The sequence below is a fragment of the Atractosteus spatula genome, chromosome 1 (genome assembly GCF_055471065.1).
Source record: "Atractosteus spatula isolate fAtrSpa1 chromosome 1, fAtrSpa1.hap1, whole genome shotgun sequence".
Taxonomy (NCBI): domain Eukaryota; kingdom Metazoa; phylum Chordata; class Actinopteri; order Semionotiformes; family Lepisosteidae; genus Atractosteus; species Atractosteus spatula.
The window spans coordinates 57563973-57585351 of record NC_142706.1 but is presented as its reverse complement, the minus strand read 5'-3'; the positions used below and the strand labels follow the sequence as shown (position 1 = coordinate 57585351).

The window sequence follows — 21379 nt, the reverse complement described above, 5'->3', positions numbered from 1 at the left end:
ACATGAAAATATGTTAAAAATACCTCAAATTAAAATTTCCTTTGAAATGCCATCTATGGTACAGACTGTGATGCCACAAGGGCATGGTCACCTCAAGTCACGTAAATTAAATAGGTGGATCCTGATAATCAGACACACCTTGACACTCACTGATAGAGTAAAATCGTATCCTTTAATTCATTAATAAAAAAAGACATAAACAAAACTAAAAACTAAATAATGTTGCTTCTGTTACGATCACGTCCTGCACAGCATCTTTCACCTAGCGGTTGCCCTGGAAACCATCTCATTTTCATGAGGGCTTACAGTTTTCCAGGCCTCACTGCATAATTCAGATTTACTACAGGTGATCTGCATTTTCTCTGTAACTTTCTATTTAAAGCCAGAGCCCCGCATCAATGGGGCTCCGTCATTATCTTTTCACTCCTGTCCCGCATCTGCACTTGTTTTTCCCTTGCAGTAGTAGCTTCAGCAGCCTCTCCGGGTGGTCGTCTTACTCTGGATCCCCAAGCCCATCTGCATTCCTGTCTATGGTACTTGGTGCCAGGATACTGCTTCAAAGTCAATAGTCCTGTTCTTCTCTGGAAGCCCGGTATGGGATCCTGATCTGTAACCGAGACTGCTCAAATCTGCTTCTCAGGCTGTTTGGGTTCTGCTCTGTCCTGTTCTCCCTGTTTTTCCAGTCTCCTCTCCGTGTCTCAGCAGAGACACTGTTCCTTCCCGGGCCACTCCTCTCTGTCAGGAGAGCATTCCCCTGTTAGCCTGGTCTCCCTGAGGATCTTTGTTTCTGGGCTCTGACTGGGACCACTCCTGGTGGCTGTGCTGACTCAGGTATTCGAGAGCCGAGACGGACATAAGGACAGGTCCTTGCCTCCCATCCTTGCAGATGTCCTGATTGCACCAGGCTCCTCCGTCAGAGAGATACCTGGGAGACCGTGCTGACAGCGCACGCCTGGCCTGGTCTCAGAAGAGACCCATCATTAAGGGCGCGTGCCTTGAATCACCATGGTTTGGTGAAAGTACCATCCCATGAGGACTATGACCCTCATGGCATCACAACATGAAACCAAAAACAGAGACCCTCTACAACATGATTAATACATAAGTACATACTGAGCCTCAAAAGAAACTTGGTGTATACGAATGCATTTGAGAAAACAGAGAATATGGATTCCGGATATTGGTTAAATGTTATTTATTCAGAATGGATTATTCATAACATATTGTGATAGAACCAAGGGATTTTCTCCATTTTAGTGCTACATAAGCCCTCATTCTAGTTATAAGAAAAAGTGGATAGAGCTACAACAATATGCCAAGAATAATGAAGAGGTCCAAGTAATGGCCTCTTCAGGATTATATAGTTACTCCATAATACCCCTACACAGCTCAAATCCCCGATCTAGTTCTCCTGGCACTGAGAGTTTGACTCTGCATGTGGACATAGCTGGTTGCCGAGGAGACCGAGGGCTGTGAGCACTGGGTGGCCCAGACGTAACAATGGATGCTCTACTTCCTGGCTGAACAATTGTGGCATAAGCAGAGCTGGGTGTGGCATGAAGGTCTCAGGGACAGCTGAACAGACACATGCTTGATCGGTTCCCACAGCAAGGCATCTATAACCTGGTGCAAAGCTGATTTGCAAATGTACAGTGGTATTTCTTTCAATGATGGCTACAAGCTACTAGCTTATGATTTTCACAGCAGACCCCGCTGTTAACTGCTGCACTGATGACAAATGTTAATCAGTATAATGAATTTGCCCAGGGTATGTTTATTCCATAAAATGAGAGTGTACCTGCCATAAAAAGGTATTTTAGGCTATCAAGTCCTGATTCTGTTGATGCTCAGTGTACATTCATGGAGTTTGTATTCAAGTAATAAAGTACTTTATAATTCAGATCCACTTCAACTGTAAAACTATTTTAAAAACAATATTAAACTGTTCCTATAATGGAAATGAACTAATCTACATAGGACCTTGTGAACTTTGTGAATTATTTTAAATATACAGTATACATTAAAACAAGAAACATCCAATAAACTCAATTCTGAAATGCATACTGTAATTTCAAACTTGCTTGGAATAAAATTACATATACAGTAGTGAAACCTACTAGATAATATTGGGTAGGTAATATTGATATCAAAGGGATCACTAAAATGGAGTTAACAGTAATGGAGTTGAATATAACATAAATGGCATTAATATGTTCAGGAAACAAAAAAAATCATAACAGGCAAAAAACATTTTACATTATTAATAAAGTAAAAGCACAGGAAATTAATCTTGGAGTAACTATGATTTCAAAAGCCTTTACAGTTGAAACTCTTACAAACTCTCAGTCTAACGACAGTGGCACGCTATGTTATAGACTTTCAAACTCCATATAAAGTGGATTTAGGAATGTTTGAAAAAATTGTGACATGGAATTAATGTGGGGATTCCGTGTTCTCTGTATAGTTTGGATTGAATGGTGTCTCTCCAGTGTGAATGCGTTGGTGGCATTTTAAGTTGCTTGACCAATTAAAACTCTTCCCACACCGACTGCAGCTGAATGGTCTCACCCCTGTATGAATACGCTGATGCTTTTTTAAGCTGTTTAGGTGACTAAAACTCTTTCCACACTGACTGCAGCTGAAAGGTCTCTCTCCTGTGTGAATGGGCTCATGATATTTTAAGGCGCTTATCTGGCGAAAACTCTTTCCACACTGACTGCAGCTGAACGGCCTCTCTCCTGTGTGAATGCGCTGGTGTATTTTTAGCTCACATGGGTGACTAAAACTCTTTTCACACTCACTGCAACTGAATGGTCTCTCTCCTGTGTGAATGTACTGGTGTTTTTTTAAGATGCTAAACCGGCTAAAACTCTTCCCACACTGACTACAGGTAAATGGCCTCTCCCCTGTGTGGATACGCTGATGCTTTTTCAGGTAACTCAACCAATTAAAACTCTTTCCACACTGATTGCAGCTGAATGGTTTCTCTCCTGTGTGAATGCGCTGGTGTGTTTTCAGTTGGCTTGATTGACTAAAACTCTTTCCGCAATGACTGCAGGTGAAGGGTCTCTCTCCTGTGTGGATGCGCTGGTGTTTTTTTAAGTTGTTTAAGTGACTAAAACTTTTCCCACACTGATTACAGCTGAATGGTCGGTCTCCTGTGTGAACACGCTGGTGGTCTTTTAATGCACTTAAACGGCTAAAATTCTTCCCACACTGACTACAATTGAATGGTCTTTCTCCTGTGTGAACACGCAGGTGCTTTTTCAAGTAATTTAACAAATTAAAACTCTTTCCACACTGACTGCAGATAAATGGTTTCTCTTCTGTATTAACATGTTCACGCACTGTGAGCACAGATGACTGATTAAAATTCTTCTCACACTGAGAGTAGGAGTGCAGTGTTTCCCCTGTCTGGGTGTGCTGGTGTGCTGTAAAACTGAGTGAGTGAATATCACTCTGTCCAAACTGTGTGTGAAAGTCACCACTGTGGTCTCCACTGAATTTTGTTGTGTTCTCATTCAAAGAGAGTGGACTTATACTGGTGGGGTGTCCACAATCCTGCTGTCTATGCTCTAATGACAGTCTTTCCACTCTCACTGAACATGGCTTTAAAATTATTAACTCCTGATGGATCCTCTGGCATCGCTGCTGTTCATCTTTTCGCATGTCCTCCTTATACTCTGCCTGCAGGGTATGATGCGACTCTGCTATTTCCTGTTCATTGTGGGCAGTGTCAGACTCAGTCTCCTCCTTAACATAAACACAATCAAATTCGTCAGCTTCTGATTTCACGCACAGAGAATCAACAGAGAGCTCATGCAGATCACAAGCACCCTCCTCTTTAACGTTAATGCAGTTTGGCTCTGGGAGCTGCTCTTCAGGATGAAACAATGGTGACTCAATGTTGTGTTCTATAATATCAACGTCGTCCAGTTCATTCAGTTCCTCTTTTTTGAGTCCTTGTGCAATTACAGACTCTGGTTCATCTAGATCTTCTGTGATGTTGTAATTTTCTAAGTTATTGAACCTTTCTGTATTCTGATGCCATTCTTGAGATTTGACTGAAATACACCCAGGCCCTGGCTCTGTTGTGGGGACAGATTCCAGTCCATTGAGCTTCTTCACACTTTGTAGACTCCTACGTTCGGAGAGTTTCTCTTCACATGCTGGAGCACTGAGCTTCATCTCCTGTCTCACACTGGAACTCCATTCCTCTTCAGAGTGTTGCAGTTTCTTACGCCTCTTTAAAGTGCAAAAGACAGCACTATTATCTACTGCTCCTAAAGAAAAGAGCAAGAGAAAAGTATTAATAGCTGCAAAGAAATAACTAAACAGAAAAGTTCTTAAACAAAAGTTCATATCCCCCTCCCCCCACACCCCAACACATAAGAGTGGTTGGGCAGAGCAGTGGCTATGTGGCTAAGAATCTGCGCCTGTGGCTGGAAGGTTGCTGGTTCAAATCCCATGGCCGGCAGAGGAATCCTACTCTGTTGGGCCCCTGAGCAAGGCCCTTAACCCCAGCTGCTCCAGGGGTGCTGTACAATGGCTGACCCTGTGCTTTGACCACAAGCTTCTCTCTCTCTCCCTGTCTGTGTGTCTCATGGAGAGCAAGCTGAGGTATGTGAAAAGACAAATTCCTAATGCAAGAAATTGTATTGGGCTAATCAAGTGATCTTATCTTATAAGAGAGAAAGGGACAAAATGTAACAATGACTGTCCAGTACACTGTATATGGTATTGATATCCTATGATGTAATTATTACACCAATTATTACCAAAAAGGAATAAAAATATACATTGAACATTCAGTATCATTTAGCTATTTCAGGGCAGTCAGCAATGAGGACACACAGATGACTTACTTAGACCACCTGCTTATTGGCACCACTGTCTGGAGATCTATGCAGTTTATAGAGCACCGTGTCAGGTTTGGGGATTGTGTAGAATATCCTCTGCATCTACTGTACCTACCAACAAGACTAGGGGATTTGTTGGTAAGGCAGTCCTGAGCTTGGGATGAGTTAAGAGGTCAGTTGTGTTAAGATACAAACAGGGAAATCTGTGCCAGCCATCCCTAGCTACATATGTTGGATCTTTGCTCCATAGAGGGCAGGCACAATTTTGAAGATGCCCAGACAAGGTAACAAATCAATTGAGCTAATTGGTGAACGACTGGTTCTGAAGACCTGCTTAATATATCAAAAGTAGGATTAGCCTCAATTAACTGCTAGATCGGTCTTTTTTTCATTCTAAAAAACGAAAGAAGCCCTGTCATCAAATCCATAGCATTTTGGCTGGCTCTTTGTAGATGGCATTGGATATTTCTGAACTTGAAAGTGACCAGAATTACATTCAAGGGCAAGGACCTCAATCTTTTATATCTGAGGAATGATTATTTCCTTTCAGTACCTGCCAGGCAGTATGGGTATGAAAAATAGTTCTCAAGCTTTCGCAGCAGTTTAAGAGAGTATACTGTCCTATGGAAGGTCATTTTTCTGTAAAGACACTGTAAATAACATTACCTACCTATGTTACTGGGTTTCTGTTAGTGTGCAGTAAGGCTGGTCTGTAATTGAGGGGCTGATTGAGGACAGATTTAAGCAGGCTTGAGCTTAGGAACTCTGTCTTTGTAAATAATAGTTTGTTCATTTGTTAGGATTGTAAATAAATATTTGCTAGCCTTTTAAGTTCCATTTTGGAAAACAAGGGAACTGGGTTATATGACTGGTCAGTGCCCCTTCCTAACTACAACTTGTGTGTTACTAGGTATTTTAAATTGGAGTGAGAAAAAATTTACTTTTACCTTTTGTGAGAATGCAGCCCTGTCTAGATCAAATTCCCCAGAAACCTCTGGGGGAATGAGCTGCCACTCTCAGTCACCTGACCAGATGCTCAAAGACAATTGTTTAAAAACCAGGAAGCAGAGGCTTTCTGTGTTGGCCAGTTTGCTGTTTGGAGATATAGAGCAGATCCTTTGCAATACACATTCAACTGGGAGTAGGAAGTAACTGACAAATAAACTGTAAGTTTTGCATTTGAGAATTATGGAAGAGTGCTTCTGGAAGTCTCAGAGAGGACTGAGAAGAGTCTTGGAGGAGAAACTAGAGTGCTCTGAATTGTTTATTTTTATATTTAAAAAAAACCTGTTATGGCATACCCAAGGGGCTGTAATTCTTTATGCAGTTTGAATAACACAATGGTTAGGTTAATGGGAAAAAGCACAGTCCAGGAAGGCTAGTTTATACACTTTCTATTTTTTAAATAAAGTTTATATATTTCTCCAGTTGAAAGCTTCTCCTGTTGAAAAAACTTTTAGAGACAGCCAGTGAAAAGGGGACAACAGCATAAAGCAGCCAAAAAAGCATTAGATTGATTTAATCCAGCAAAGGCATAGACTGTCCTTCTACTGGAGCTTAGCGCAGACTTAACTTATACAGGGTCTTTGAAATAACTCCTCTCTCTGGTGTGCACTAAGTTCAGGCAAGCACTCATTTTTAATCAAACTCTGCATTTAACTGAAAAAACAAATGTATCTCTAAAATAGCTAAACATTACAAAAAGTTTTTACCCAACACAGACATAGTACTGGACTACAACAAAACAAGTATAGTTGCTCTACACACTGAGTTGGAGTACATTTTGGCTTCTTTAATGATATATCCAACATTCCTGAGGCTTGGAATAAACTCTTTCCACCTTCAGGCCTTCCATAGTCTCTTCTCTCATGCACAACTCTTGCAACTAACTCATCCAATCACTCTTAGGTTACGAACTCTCTTCCGTAGATAGTTCAGTCTAATGGGTGACATAAGCATTTTGGAGTCAACACGAAACCTGATAGTATCATGTGTTGGGCATGGCCCACATTGAAGAGAGCCCGGGTCAGACCCAGGACATGGTGAAGGGATTATCTTCTGGGCTTGGGAGCACCTGGAAATCCCCCAGGAGGAGCTGGAGATGATGCTGGGGAAAAGGAGGTCTGGTCTGCCCTGCTCAGACTGTTACCACAGCGACCGTCACCAGGAGTAAGTGGTTATAAAATGTTGATGAATAATTATAACCCCCAATTGTTAGTTATATAAAAAATATGCCATGAATACACCCAAGTGGTTTGTACAATTTTTAGGCACCTGTAACCTATAGCCATTCTCTGGCACAACTCTGGTGAAAGAGTAATGAAACGGAGGCAAACTAGGATAAACATATTTATTAATGATAACTAGATAGCACAATGTTACATAGGTAAAACATAACAATACTTACAAAGGATCTTTGTGGCCTACTTTCTGACATCCACTAAAACGTACAGAGTTAGCAGTCTAATGCAGACACTCTATATGATACCTAACAGGCCAAAATAAAAATCAAGAGAAACCTGCATCATAAATAAAACATGACAGAGCTAAGTCTCATTTCCTATCAAATGATGCCTCAAATTGAATGGGAATCTCCCCATTTTAAAAATGCAAGACTAACCTGGAGAGAACATCTTTAACCTGTGGATTCCTCATAAAGGAAATCAAAACATGATTGGAGTTTCCCAAAATAAAGAACAGTTAGCTCTTTTAAACAAGATTTAAATACTTTCTTTTAAACGTGGTCTTTCACATTGATCACAACAAGGTCCACTCGCCTTGCGGGGTTGTGTCTTCCTCCTTGCTTCCTTCCGTCTCTTCTCTATCTTGTGTCTTCCTGGGTGTTGAACATGTACTCTTCCCAGAAAATCCCCTTGATCATAATAAATTACTCTAGTTCATTACTGTCTTTCATAACACCCACAGTTCAGTAAACCCCTTGGTTTCTACTCATTGCTTTTAGGTCTAGAGAACGGCAAATGTTGACTTATGACATCTCAACAGCCATAACAGTAGGTTTTATTTTTAGGTACCTATGCATACATTTGATCAAATTCCAAAAAAAAAAATATTTTCCATCCCAGAAATTTCAAGTTACTATACATATTGGTATACATTCAATTGTATTCAATGTAAAATGGAGTATTTGGTTGCACATCCTCTTAAGGCAATAACTGCATGAGATGTGTGACCCACTGCATTCACCATAATCATTTGAGAAACTTTGCTCCATCCACATTGGCCCTTGGGGATAATGTAGACTCTCTGAGTTCTGGCCTATTCTTTGTGTGTTCCAATTTTTCTTTGGCATGCAAAATGAAGCTGGATTGATTTAAATGTGGAAATGGACGAGACCAGTAAAAGATCTGCCACCCTTTTCTACTGATGACCTACTTTGTCCATATGTTTTGGGTCATTGTTATGCTGCATGATAAAGCACTACCCAAAAAGTGATGGAGGCACATAAAATGTTTCCACAAAGTTCCTACTAGTTGATTTAACTGGAACACTTAGAAATCAGTACAGTAAATTGCAGGAGTGCTCATGGTCAAGCTGCTACTTTTGTGGATATGATTATATTCATGCTTGTTGACAAAAGCACAAACGTATCTTGTTGCTTAGACGGAAAAGTTCACTTGTTGCAGAGAAAGCCTTCTGTTTACAGATGAACTCACTGTCTCAGCCTGGTGTTTCTTGATGCTACAGTAGGCGCAGTCACGTGATTGATGCGCTCATCAGGTTGTAAGGTTTCAAGAGCAGACAGAGTGAGCAAGCGTTCCTTGCTGCGCAATACCTTTTTAGTCCCATGATCACAGCTGGTGACTGGTTGCGATGTCATCAAGTGTCATGTTCTTCTCCAATCCTCCAGCTCCTCATTGGTTGGTCATCTTCAGTGGACTGACAGGTGATCTTCAGCTAGGTCCCCCCTCCATACGAGTCCCCCACCCTTGAGGTTGCAGACAAAGAGGTACTGAGTGTTGAGCTCTCCATTACTGGAGGTGTTCAGATTGATCCAATCTGTGATATCCTGGTTTGTGTTAGGAGTGAAGCTGTAAAATGAGTAAAATTAAGCTGGATTGATTTAAATGTGGAAATGGACGAGACCAGTCAAAGATCTGCCACCCTTTTCTACTGATGACCTAAGTTGTTGGACTTGCCCATATGTTTTGGGTCATTGTTATACTGCATGATAAAGCACTATCCAAAAAGTGACGGAGGCACATAAAATGTTTCCACAAAGCTCCTACTAGTTTTAAAATCACAACCCCTTGTCCCTTAGAAGACCCTTGCACACAAATAGTCTACACATTCCAGGTATAGGGATGGAGGAGATGCCAGGCAAATTCTCCAGTGTACGATCTCAGCTGAGGGTGAATTAAATGATTGGACATGGGCCTTAAGACTACGTTTGTGTGCATTTACCTAGACCCGCATCTTTAAAATATCACAGGTTACAGCACTTTACTACCTGGGTGTGTCACAGTACATGTTTAAATATCCAACCTATTTTTCAAGGTTTTTATTTGTAATTACTTTTAAGAATGTTTGAGCATTTGTTTTTCACTTGGTAATTGTGTTACAATGGGTAAATACAGGTAAAATACGACAAGTTCTGATTCAATGGATCTTGACTTTAGACTTTTAGGCCACAAACTCTTACTTTTGAAAAGGTGTTAAACTTTTCTCTAGGCACTGTGAGCAAGCTAAAGATCTTATCTCATTATGTCATTTCTCAAAAAAGCAAAGGTTTCAACAACGAGGCTGGGTAGCTTTCTCCATACTCCGACAACCCTTTCTGTAAAGAAGTATCTGTTCTTCTCAGTTCTAAATGCAGAACTGCCTTTAATTTCACTTTGTCCTCTCTGGATTTGTTTCCGTGTTGATTCTGAAGAAGTCTTTGTGGTCAAGCTTTACAAGGTCTTTGACCATTCATAATATTGGAATTATGTCCTCTTCTAGTCTGCTATTGAAGAGTTAAGAAAATGTAAATCTCCAGTGATAGCCATTTCCTTTGTACATATCCGATTTCATTATATATAACTGTATATAAACTAATATTTCAAGAGATTTTTTCATCATTTATATAAAAGCAAGTAATGATAAAATTGTGAAATTTGATCCCTCCCCCCCCAATGTTGCAGTCTACTACTTTTCTTTTAATCCCTCTTGTTTTTTCTACTTTATATTTTTTTTAATACATTGAGATCTAATTAAATATCCTGAAACATTCCTTGTATCTCAGGACGGATCTATGGAAACTGAAGTCTTTGTGTTTGGAAGATACAACACAAAAAATTTGTGACTCAGAAATAAGAGATTAAAACCCCCTAATGTCATGCTTGGTACAGCAGAGAAATGATGTAAATTGTTGAAGTATTTGTTCATCACTGTTTAAACTTCTTTGTTGAAACAAAGTTTGTCAGCTTTGCTACTGGAACCCGTTTCTGGTCACCTGTAAAGGCACAGAAGAAACTTGGATAATCTTCGGAACTCTACGGAGAATAATTTGAACTTGAGGGAGGGATGTTATTTATAGACCCCAAACTAGAAACCCTTTCAGCTCACACACAGAATGGAAATAGCATCCTGAGTGGAAAATTGTAGGTTCTCCTCCTACACTAACTCCTAGAATGGGAGAATGAATTAAACCAGGAAACAACAGACCAATCTGTATTATTTCTGTTACTCGTAACTTTATGGAACAAACAGCTATAGTGATGCGATGGTTGATTTTACTGGAACACTTAGAAATCAGAACAGTAAATTTCAGGAGTGCTCATGGTCAAGCTGCTACTTTTGTGCATATGATTATATTCATGCTTGTTGACAAAAGCACAACTGTATTTTGTTGCTTAGATGGAAAAGTTCACTTGTTGCAGAGAAAGCCTTCTGTTTACAGATGAACTCACTGTCTCAGCCTGATGTTTCTTGAAGCTAGGCGCAGTCACGTGATTGATGCGCTCATCAGGTTGTAAGGTTTCAAGAGCAGACAGAGTGAGCAAGCGTTCCTTGCTGCGCAATACCTTTTTAGTCCCATGATCACAGCTGGTGACTGGTTGCAATGTCATCAGGTGTCATGTTCTTCTCCAATCCTCCAGCTCCTCATTGGTTGGTCATCTTTAGTGGACTGACAGGTGATCTTCAGCTAGGTCCCCACTCCATACGAGTCCCCCACCCTTGAGGTTGCAGACAAAGAGGTACTGAGTGTTGAGCTCTCCATCACTGGAGGTGTCCAGATTGATCCAATCTGTGATCATCCTCCTATCAGAGAGCCTCATCTCAAACTCATTGGTAAGGCTTAACACACAGGAGCTAAGCTGTACTAGCATTGTTGGGTAAGATTATTTTTTCTTAGTATGTAATTCAATCAGTAATGAGACTTTCTGCTACATACGTAGAGCTTAATCAGAATAGTATTTATAAAGCAAATGTATTTTAAGAAACAGCCAACATGGACTTAGAAAAGGTAGCTTTCGTTTGATGCAACACTAGAACACGATTCATTTAGACTGCCAAAAACACTTGATGTAAAGTGCTGTTTCCTACATTAAAATCAATAAGAATCCTAAGTAATATATGGAGAACTAGGAATGAATAGGACACAGCACAGGATGCAGGGGTTGTAATGTCACCGAGAGCCCCAGATAACTAATCCCACCCCTCCCTTGGTAGTGCGGAGCCAAATCTGTGCTGCCTCTTAGGGGATCCCCTTAACTGTTGACAGGACCCAGGCTCCAAAACCCGTCACCATGGAGTTCAACTACTGGCGAGCCATTCAGCCTTTTACTTTTAAAAAAAGCAATTTCATTGAGCGCTGTCTGGAGGGACTCAAAATGGCTCAATGCTTTAATTTCAACCAAAGGATTTTCTACCATGTTCTGACTTGGTGGGTGAATCTTCAATCAACACACTTCATTTTTGCAGTTTTCTTTGTGGTTTTTGTAAACTTAACTTTTTTTCCATCATAAAAGATTCCAGTTTGAGCATGCAAGTTCCGATTTAAAAAAATCACTTTAAAAATGTTTATTCATCATTTATAATTGAACGACATGTGACACTTTTGGAATAGGGCGTAATGTACTGTACAGAGTTAATGCTAAAATGTATTAAAAAAAGTTATAGGTAATGTCAGGGGGAGATCCTTTTATAATCTACTAACTACCAAGCAGGCTAGATGGATCAACAGGCTGCCTCTCATGTTCTTAAATAGGCAAAGGAAATGTACACCAGTACATTGTTGCCCCTGTATAATGTCTAAGGTGTGCAGCACATAAAAATACAACTATTCTATCTTATATTTGATACATTTAAAGCTAACAGTAATAAATGTTTAGTTTTGATTACCATATAGGAATTTAGGCTTTCTAGGGATTTTCTAAACGGCCAAAATCTCAAAAATACATCCCTTCATGTTGGAAATAAACCCATTATTTTTGCTTAATTTTAACCGCTCACATTTTGACTGTCCTAGTTCCAGGACATGTAAAATTTAAGATGCAGCTAAAAATACCTCTCAAATAGACTTGAAGCAGAAAATTAAAGGGAACAGGACATGCAGCCTACTGTATTTTGCTGCACTGCTGACATGGTGCAAGACGAGTGTGTGACAGATGTCAGACAGGCGTTAAAAACACTTCAAAAGGGAGAACTTGAACTTGAACTTTATTGCCATATGTAACCGGTACTGGTACAATGGAATTCTTACTTACAGAAAGTGTAAAAAACAAAACAAAGTGCAAACAGTGCATCAAGACAATATACAAACAAACAGTAGACAATGTACAAGTAAACATATAGACAGTTTGAATGTAAACAATACAGACGTGTAAACAATGACTGGAGATGTGCAATAGATAAGAAATCATAAAAAGGTAGATGGTGATGGTGTAGGTGTGGTCCGAGGGGGATGGCTAAATGTGTTCGCCAGTCTCACTGCTTGTGGATAGAAGCTATTGAAGAATCTAGTGGTAAGTGTCCGTATGCTCTTATATCTCTTGCCTGAGGGCAGTGGGGTGAAGAGCTCATGCCCGGGGTGGTGACTGTCCTCTGTGATGGCCAGAATTCTACCACGGCAGCGGTCCTCATAGAGCTGTTTAATCTTGGCGAGACCACAGCCGATGATCTTCTGGGCCATATTGACCATTCTCTGCAGTGCCTTTCTTTCTCGCGAAGAGGTGTTGCCGTACCACACGGTGATCCCATTGGTGAGGATGCTCTCGATGGTGCAGTGGTAGAAGTTCACCAACACATGTATTGATATCCCCCATCGCTTGAGGCACCTCAAGAAATAAAGGCGCTGCTGAGCCTTCTTCATGATAGAGTCAGTGTTCACAGTCCAGGTTAGATCTTGTCTCGATTCAGTAAAATTACTAGAACAGCCTTGATTGAATCTGAAACAGTATTACATCAAACCAGGAACAAAGAAAGCTCCGAGCTACAGGCAGGAGTGAGTTGTACAAGTTGTGTAGTTGCAACTGCACCATGGCAAGCTAGCTTAAAGCCTGGCTCACTATTGACCTCACTATTTGGTCTAATGAATAACCTGAATTTTCAAACCAAACATCCAATGCTAAAGACAGGGAAAAAATAAGTCTTGGATGCACAAAGTCGAAAGGCAATTTCCTGAATCCAGAGAAAATGCTGGACTCGGAACTGGCTCAAGTGTGGGTATCGGGCCCGATGACCTCCTCTGCTCCAGATGTAAATAAAAAGCAAAGGGCAATGAGGAAAAAGTTGTGGAACATGCTCAGTCTGATTTAGCTACATCTAGTATTGTGATGAAAGCTAAGGGGGACACTCTAGTGCAGACCATCAACAAGGAACAACCTGACGAAATATCCACCACAGCCAATTGAAATCTGACTAATGATACATAAACACATTTTATGAAATAATGTAATGTAATTGAAATGAGAATTTAATAAAAACGTAATACAAGCATAGATTTTTTTGTCAACATGGTTACCCATGTGCTGTATATCAAACGTGTAGCTCTTCCGACACCGGTGTCGTATCTAATTCACCATTACTCCTTCATAATGTGCTTGCACTCCAAAAACTTTCCACGATACCCAAGGATAGTGGCAGCTTCTGCATGTTTGTGCCTTTGCTTACTGATCATGACAGAAAAAGGAGCCTGTTGTTTGTGTGCGATTATATTGGTTTCTCTGTGTATTAAAATGTTTTGCTAGGGATTCGAGTCATGAAGAAAAAAAACGTACCGGCAACACATGAAAGCTTAGGTTTTCTTTCCACAAGACAAGGGAACAGGCGAAAGATGCACATGTGCTGCATATAAATCACTTTACAAGCAGAGGATGAGAAAAAGGACGTGTCCCTGAAATAATGACACATTGGCGCATTTCAGAAGGGGATAGTGGACTGGATATGACACCTGGATTCAATCACACTTGCTGGCAAGATCACTGCAGACACAGCACCACTGCTTAGACAGTGGCGAATCCTCCTGCACCACAACATCAGGCCCAACAGCATTCTACCCTGTCCAGGGGGTAGCATCGGTTCTGCATCATGTTAATTGCACTGAGTCCTGTCCTGTTGGGTATGCAGTAAAGGCTAGTGGGGAAGTCACGCAATCAGATTCTGAAACCCTATGGACTCCACAACAGGTCCATCAGAGGGGAAATGCTTCAAAAACAAGAGCAGGCCCCACTGCCTAAAGAAACCCCATTGCCTTCTTATCATGTTATCAACAGAGCTGGATTGGAAAATGTATCCTATTTACGTTATCAACGCATCAAGGTTGTGCACTCGGATAACACTTTAGTCCCTCATACGATCTTATTGGTTTCCGGCACCACATGGTAAACAAACAAAGCACTGCCCATCATGTTCATCAGAGCAGGACTTTCAATTCCTTCAAGAAGTCTGGTCTTATCTTTGACTACACTCCCCACAGAAGTTAGCTCAGCCTTACAGCCTATCTAACACTTCCACATACCACAGTTTCATATTTCAGCGCTGAATATGAAGACGTCTAGAAGCTCTGTGCGCACTGTTGCTTATCTCCTATCTGCACAGCAGAGGGCTGGAAATGGTCAAATGTATTCTTAGTACAGTACGACCACAGTGACAGCTCCACACTAGGGAAAGACAAAACAACAACTCAAGATTTTTACTCATTTGCGTTTGGTTCAACTGGTTAGATCACAGAGTTGCCTCAGCTGTCCAAACCCACCTCACTAGATATGCCACCACCCCACAGAACCCACCTAGAATCCAGGGTGACTCCAGAGATGAGACAGAAAAATAACTAGCCAGCACAGTCACATTAAAGCCAAAAGACTGTATCTCCATTACTTCTCTAGATGCATTCTATTGCCACATGGCTATTTCTTATACAATAACATACATTAAAACTGTTTATAGATTATCTGTATTACAACAACCTATTAGTGAATTACAGTAGGTGACTCACAAGGATGATTAAACACACACAGTTTCAGAATTAATCTAAAATCGCATTTTTAATTTCACCAGAGGTGATGCTATTGCATTTGACCCCAAGGGGTATCTTGACTTTACTGAAATAAGGTGGAGGAGAATTTCTCAGACCAACTATGAATTGTTTATGTAATCTGTGAGTTTAATGATTGGTGTGAAATTTTAAAAAGTGGATATATATTTTATTACCTTGAACTAAATTAACATGAATGTATCCAATGTATTAAACTTCTTCATCTTCGGCATACTTCATAAATGAAATACAGTTAAAATCCGCTTGCATTATTTAACTGAAAATATTTTAAAAATTGCCACAAACAAGAAATAAGTTTGAGAGATACCTCATAATTAAACATCTGATGCAAATTATATAACCCATAGTCGCTATGTACTGTGTGCTCTATCAAAGGCTAGTCTTTTTGGTATAAAAAAGTCCTGCAAACTACCGTTCGAATGATCCGTAGGTAAATGATTTCCTAAAACAGGACGCGAAATATACTGTATGTTTATAATTTTGTGTAGCATGTTACGTGAACAGTGTCACGGAGCTTAACAGAAGTACAAAGCTATAACAACCGTGCAGAAAGCAACTGAAGTTCACAGTACTGTAGAGCAGCAGCAGCCTCTGTCCTCTGCAGTGTCGGTACCTGGATGCCTCCGCACTCCCCCGACCCGCCTGCAGTCTCTCCACAGTCTCGCACTGACCTTCACCGCGAACCCCGGGACACACGCTGGCTGTCAAGGCGGGGGACCCGGTACGGCTACCCCGCTTTTTAACAACCAAGGTCATTTCGTAATTCTACAGTATTATCGAAGCATTATGAGACGACAATAAAGCACACAGAGACGCTTAATGCGAATCTGCTGTTGAAATGTCCTTTCCTATTAAACTGGAACACTGTAGTGTTACCGGAGTGGGTCCACCTTTGCTGACTAAGAAAACAATACTGAGGGATATTTAGCTCAGGCAAGACGATATGATCTAGGGGAGTTGTCGAATACAGCAGTTTTGCCAACTGAAATCCAACCCACACGATGCCAGCTCTTATTACTTACCAGCCTCTGTTCCCCCGGGATCCCCTCCAGTGATCTCGGGACAGACCGGGGCTCCCAGCCCCCCGCACGACTCCTTCTCCCTGGACCTCAATCTCAGCCGCAGGGTTTCGGTTTCCTGCTTCACCCGACCTATTTCGCTCTGCAAACGGGCAACACTGTCTTGCACGAGTTCAGTGATCTGAAACACCGATGATTTCACTAGAATATCTGTCAGGGAATGGAGTCTGTCCTCCAGCTCGAAATCTGACCGCTTGTTTTGAAGAACATCTGAAACTTCACCCACAGCCGTTCTGATGACAGCCTCCATGACCGCTGTGAGTTGAGTTTGAAAATCTGCGAGATGCTCCAACATCCTGACTTGCTCAAAGATTAACCTCAGCGCTAATCCGTGAGGAAACCCGGAGTAACGGTATTGTTCAGGGGACCAGTACGATAACAATGCAATGAAGCCCTACAACCTCCTCATTGCGTCACCGGAACTGACCACAGAGGCCACACCTCCCGCACGGCAGCCAGCTGCCGCTCATAGCAGGGATGAAGCCTTCCTGGCAATAATTTACACCTGGTGCCACACTAACGAGCCAAGGGACTGCCATAACCTTCCCCCCTCCCCAGTGTGCCCAGCTAGCATGCAGTTAACAAAAACAACGGAAAGGAATGAGGAGCCGGAACACAACACGCATTGAAAACTGGTGTTCTCATTGCTTTCCTTTATAGAGCGTTATAAGTGCACTGATTTGACACTGTCGATCAACATCTGCGAAGATGCCAAGCCCCTGTGACAGAGATGTACCGTCTGCGCTGCAGTCCACAAAGTCGCTGCAATCATTGCAGCCCTCCACGGTCACGCGTCGCTGTTCCAAATGCAGAGCAGGAAAAGGAGATACATTGAAAACCTTTGTTTTTAATTATACTAATTCTGTAATGTCCTCTACTTTTTTTTCTTAACTAAAGCAATTTTTAGAAGCTACATTTAAATGCGCTAAATTATTATTTATTATGATTATTATTATGATAATGATGCACTAATTATAATGTATATACGTATGTATGTAATGTATATATTATGTATATACTTAAGAAATAGTCTTTTTAAAATGTCCTACAACTTCTGTGATGTCGCGCAAGTGTGGCAAGTGTGTGCGCGAGTATTCAAAGGGACACCCTGGCGTGACGGCACTCGGTTGTTACACGGCTCAGCGTCAACCTGCCTTCTACCGGTGTTTCTTGTCCAGTGGCCAAGCGCAAATTTTTTCATTCTCCGTTCGCAGTTCGATGAAATTGAATGTCATCTCGTCTATCCCTGCACAAAAGTAGTGGCACATTGTGTTCATTCATGCTAAGCAGGCTCGAGTCAAAACGGGCGAAGTAAACTGAGGAACACTTAGGCAGTACCGCTCCCTATTTATTCAAAGCTCTGTGCTACTAAATAGATGTAATCTCGTCTGTCCCAATACAATAGTGACAGTGCGAGGAATATACTGTAACACGTTCATTCGCGCTCATTCAAAGTAAAGTAAATAAGGTTAACTTGGCAATACCGCAAAGCTTTGTACTATTATTAAATACGTGTACTACTAAATAGACCGCAGGTTAACGAACATTCATCAGTTGAAATTAGGTGACGGAACATAAGCTTTATGTAAAAACTTCGTACCCAGTATACATGCAGTACTGTAGCGAGACGGGGTCGGTGGGGATGCAGACAGGAATTCAGGGTCTTTTTAGAATGGAAACTGCTCTTTATTGGCGACACAGCAGAAAAGCCAACTGGAAACAAAAACAGCATTACTCGGTTGTAACACACTAGGGTCACTTGGAGTACAGGTACATATGTATAAGGTGGTTAAGTGGGTACAGATATAAAAGGGTGTAAACCGGGGATAACTATTTACTGTACATGACAACCCAACAGCCCTCAACAATGTGCAACCGCACCAGATGGCCAACCCTCGCTGGCCAGTAGCCCTCAGCCCCCCCTTTGGCTCCTCCTCCCATCCTGCCCTTCGCCGCGCACTTCAGCCGGGCGCTCGTCGGCCGCAACGCCAGGCGAGGGCGCCACAGTATGAATCTAGTTAAATATGACTAACACGTGAATAATCACACCAGGGCCATTTTTTTCAGGAAACTGGAGGTCCCAGAGAGAACCCACACGGGAACAGAAGGTAGAAACTGCACACAGATAGCACCCTCAAATAGAAAGTTTAAAAAAACAAGGATAGCACCCCAGGAACTGTACCCAGGGCTGTGTGACTGCAATGCTAACCTTTATCCCACCATGCCTCCCAACTCCCAGTTGTTCTGTAGAATTTGAGTGTTAAACCAATCATTTCCTGGTGACTTAAATTCATATCAAATTATTCTTTGACGACTTTGCCTCACTTAAACAAATTCTGCTACTGCTAGCAGTTGATTACTGCTGTCTACAGGTCTGAGTTAATATAGTTTTTGGGAAAAACTGTTACAACCTTCTTACCCATAACAACCAACCCCTGCTGAGTGTTCAAAAACTAAACCGATAACGGTTCTCCTCACCTTCTTCCATCCATTTCTTTCCAAAGCTCTCCTTCACCCTTTCCTCAAACTGACAATATACAATGCAGAACGTTCAGTCAAATTGTTTCGAAATCTTTGGTAAGGTTCTCAACAATTATATTTTTTTTTCAATTTTTAAGCTTGCTATTTACTGTGAGAAACTGAGGCTCTTCATAGTGTAAATTTAAGTAATTTCCATAATGAACCAAAAAGCTTGTCAACTATGACTCTTGTGAAGTTGTGTAACATATTATTTAAGAAGTCAATTTTCAGTCATCTCTACTACTGTTCTAGTGAGCCAGTCTATACAGGTTTTATAATGGTATGGTCTATTAATGTTCCAGGGACAATTTCTACTTAATTATCAGATTTCACTAAAAAATACTGAACTAAACAGTTCCCTATAGTTTAACCATGTATCAGTTTTGAACTGCAATCAATATTTTTTTTCATTCAACATAGCTTTTCCCCAACTCTCCAAATATGTTATTATCCCTGGTTTTTACCATTACAGAAATTCTTTACACCCTTCCCAAAGTAACACACGTGTTACTCCAAGCGAAAAAGAAATGTTCAAACATTCTGAAACGTAATCACCAATGAAAACCTTGAAAATGTGTGGTGTCAGTGTTCACATCCCGAGTTGGTTATTAGTGGAAGCACTTATGCTTGAATTACAGCCATAATTCTGTTTGGATAGGTCTGTACTCACATACCTGTACCACGGCATCTAGAGTTGGCAGCATATGCCATTCCTCCTTCCAGAACTGTTCACACTCAGATTGCTGCAACAATCCATCAAGTCATTCCATAGATTTGGACTGAGGTCAGGGCTCTGACTAGGCCACTTGAGGACGTATACTGTATGGTTTTATTTATAAAAGGTGTTTCGGTGGACGACGGAGAGGACAAAAGCACAAATTGGCTGTTGCTTCCCCCTTTGGTAAATTTTTACATTTTTCTCTGTTGTTCTTTTTTTCCCTCTATTTTCTGACCTACATGGATTCTGATCACCATGGCATTTGGTCAGGTCTTTTTTTTCTTTCCATAGATTTGTAGCTTTAGTTTTTTTTACAATGGCCACCTGTACTCCCAATCAGCTTCATGACCTGAGGAATTTTAAAATGGACAGTGCTCTACATAATATTATTTGGGCTCATGAAATCCTGAACAGACCAAAATCTTCTCACAGAATATTCTGGTCTCCATGTTATCTGAACTCCTGACCCAATGAAGATCTCTCTAGTAAATGCACAGAGAGGTGCTGCTTCCTAATGATTTCATTTCTGAAAATAACCTAGACAAGCTCTTTATTAGTATAACTTTGCTAAATGATGGACGCTGCTGTATTTTTAATGAATTAATGTCTCCAGCCTATGCTTGTTATTAAGGAGAAGGTTTAAATACAGCCTCTGGTGATTGCTTGGCTATTTTCTACCTCTCCAGCTTTGATCTGTGCCTAACTGCCTACTCCTCCTATTAACTCCTTCAAACATTTTGTGTTTAAAATTAAATTTCCTCAGGCTGTTACTGCCTTACTTGTTTATTGTCCTCTGAAATCTAATGCACATTTTATCACTGAAATCTCCAAACTTGTCACTGGTCTGCCGTTCAATGGATCAAGTCCTGATCTTACTGTAGGTGTGCTTAATATTCATGTGGACTAAGTAACTCTGCTTTCGTAAAGCGTTTCCAAAGTCTTTAGTCTGTTTTGGTGCACCTCCGCACGTACTGTACATGTACTGTACCCTCTCATAAAAAAGGTCACACTTTAGATTTAGTCTTTACTAGAAATCTAGATGTGACAGACCTGACATAGGCATTTTTGACTTCTGGCAGTGCTGTTTGACATACTGTTCTCACAGTCTCAAAATCATAAGCATCTTGTCACCTTCTGGAATGTGAAGCAAGTTTCTCCTCTGGCATTCTCCACTCTCATTATAAACGTTCTGTCTTAGTCAGAAAGCCAGTCTTTTTTTAAATGAGCTATTTGAAGGTTTTACTAATATTTCTCTCAATTCTATGAGCTCTCTTGCATCTTTTAAAACTTGACTGATCTCAAATACCTGGTAATCAGCTCAGTTTACTGATGAGCTAATAAATGATGAAAACACATGGTCGAAGAATTGAGCGTTTGAGGAGGAAACTGTTCACCTTGAGGCTTATAAATGCCATTTATTGAGTTAACACAATAAGGCACTTGTGTCAGACAATGAAGCTTGCTAATTCAGTATTATTGTAACTGTAAAAATCCCTGACAACTATTTAGGACAGAAAGCCAACTTCTAAATATAATCAGAACCCCTTCTTCACTTCCTCTGTCGAGATGTGTAACAGATTCCTTGATTCAGGGTAAGATCAACACTATCAGGTAGACTATTTCAAATGTAATCGATAGCCATGCAAATTCGTATGATTTCCAGTGCTGCTCGGTAACAGTTCTTTCAGACTTTCAGTTTGTCTTC

General features: G+C 40.9%; 1 protein-coding gene across 1 annotated transcript; it reads right to left on the bottom strand.

The window, feature by feature from the left end:
* Positions 1 to 2379: 2379 nt before the first annotated feature.
* Positions 2380 to 16782, bottom strand: LOC148841337 (uncharacterized). Its single transcript, XM_088918107.1, has 2 exons — positions 16380 to 16782; positions 2380 to 4283 (listed from the first exon to the last, which is right to left on the bottom strand). Exons 1-2 carry the CDS (start codon positions 16729 to 16731, stop codon positions 2434 to 2436), a joined length of 2202 nt encoding a protein of 733 aa, XP_088774233.1. The 5' UTR covers positions 16732 to 16782; the 3' UTR covers positions 2380 to 2433.
* Between the last annotated feature and the right edge of the window lie 4597 nt (positions 16783 to 21379).

Coding starts and splice junctions, on each gene's coding strand:
- LOC148841337 (XM_088918107.1), bottom strand. CDS start 16,731: ATGTTGGAGCATCTCGCAGATTTTCAAACTCAACTCACAGCGGTCATG. Junction 4,284..16,379: donor TCCCGGGGGAACAGAGGCTG/GTAAGTAATAAG, acceptor TCTTTTCTTTAG/GAGCAGTAGATAATAGTGCT.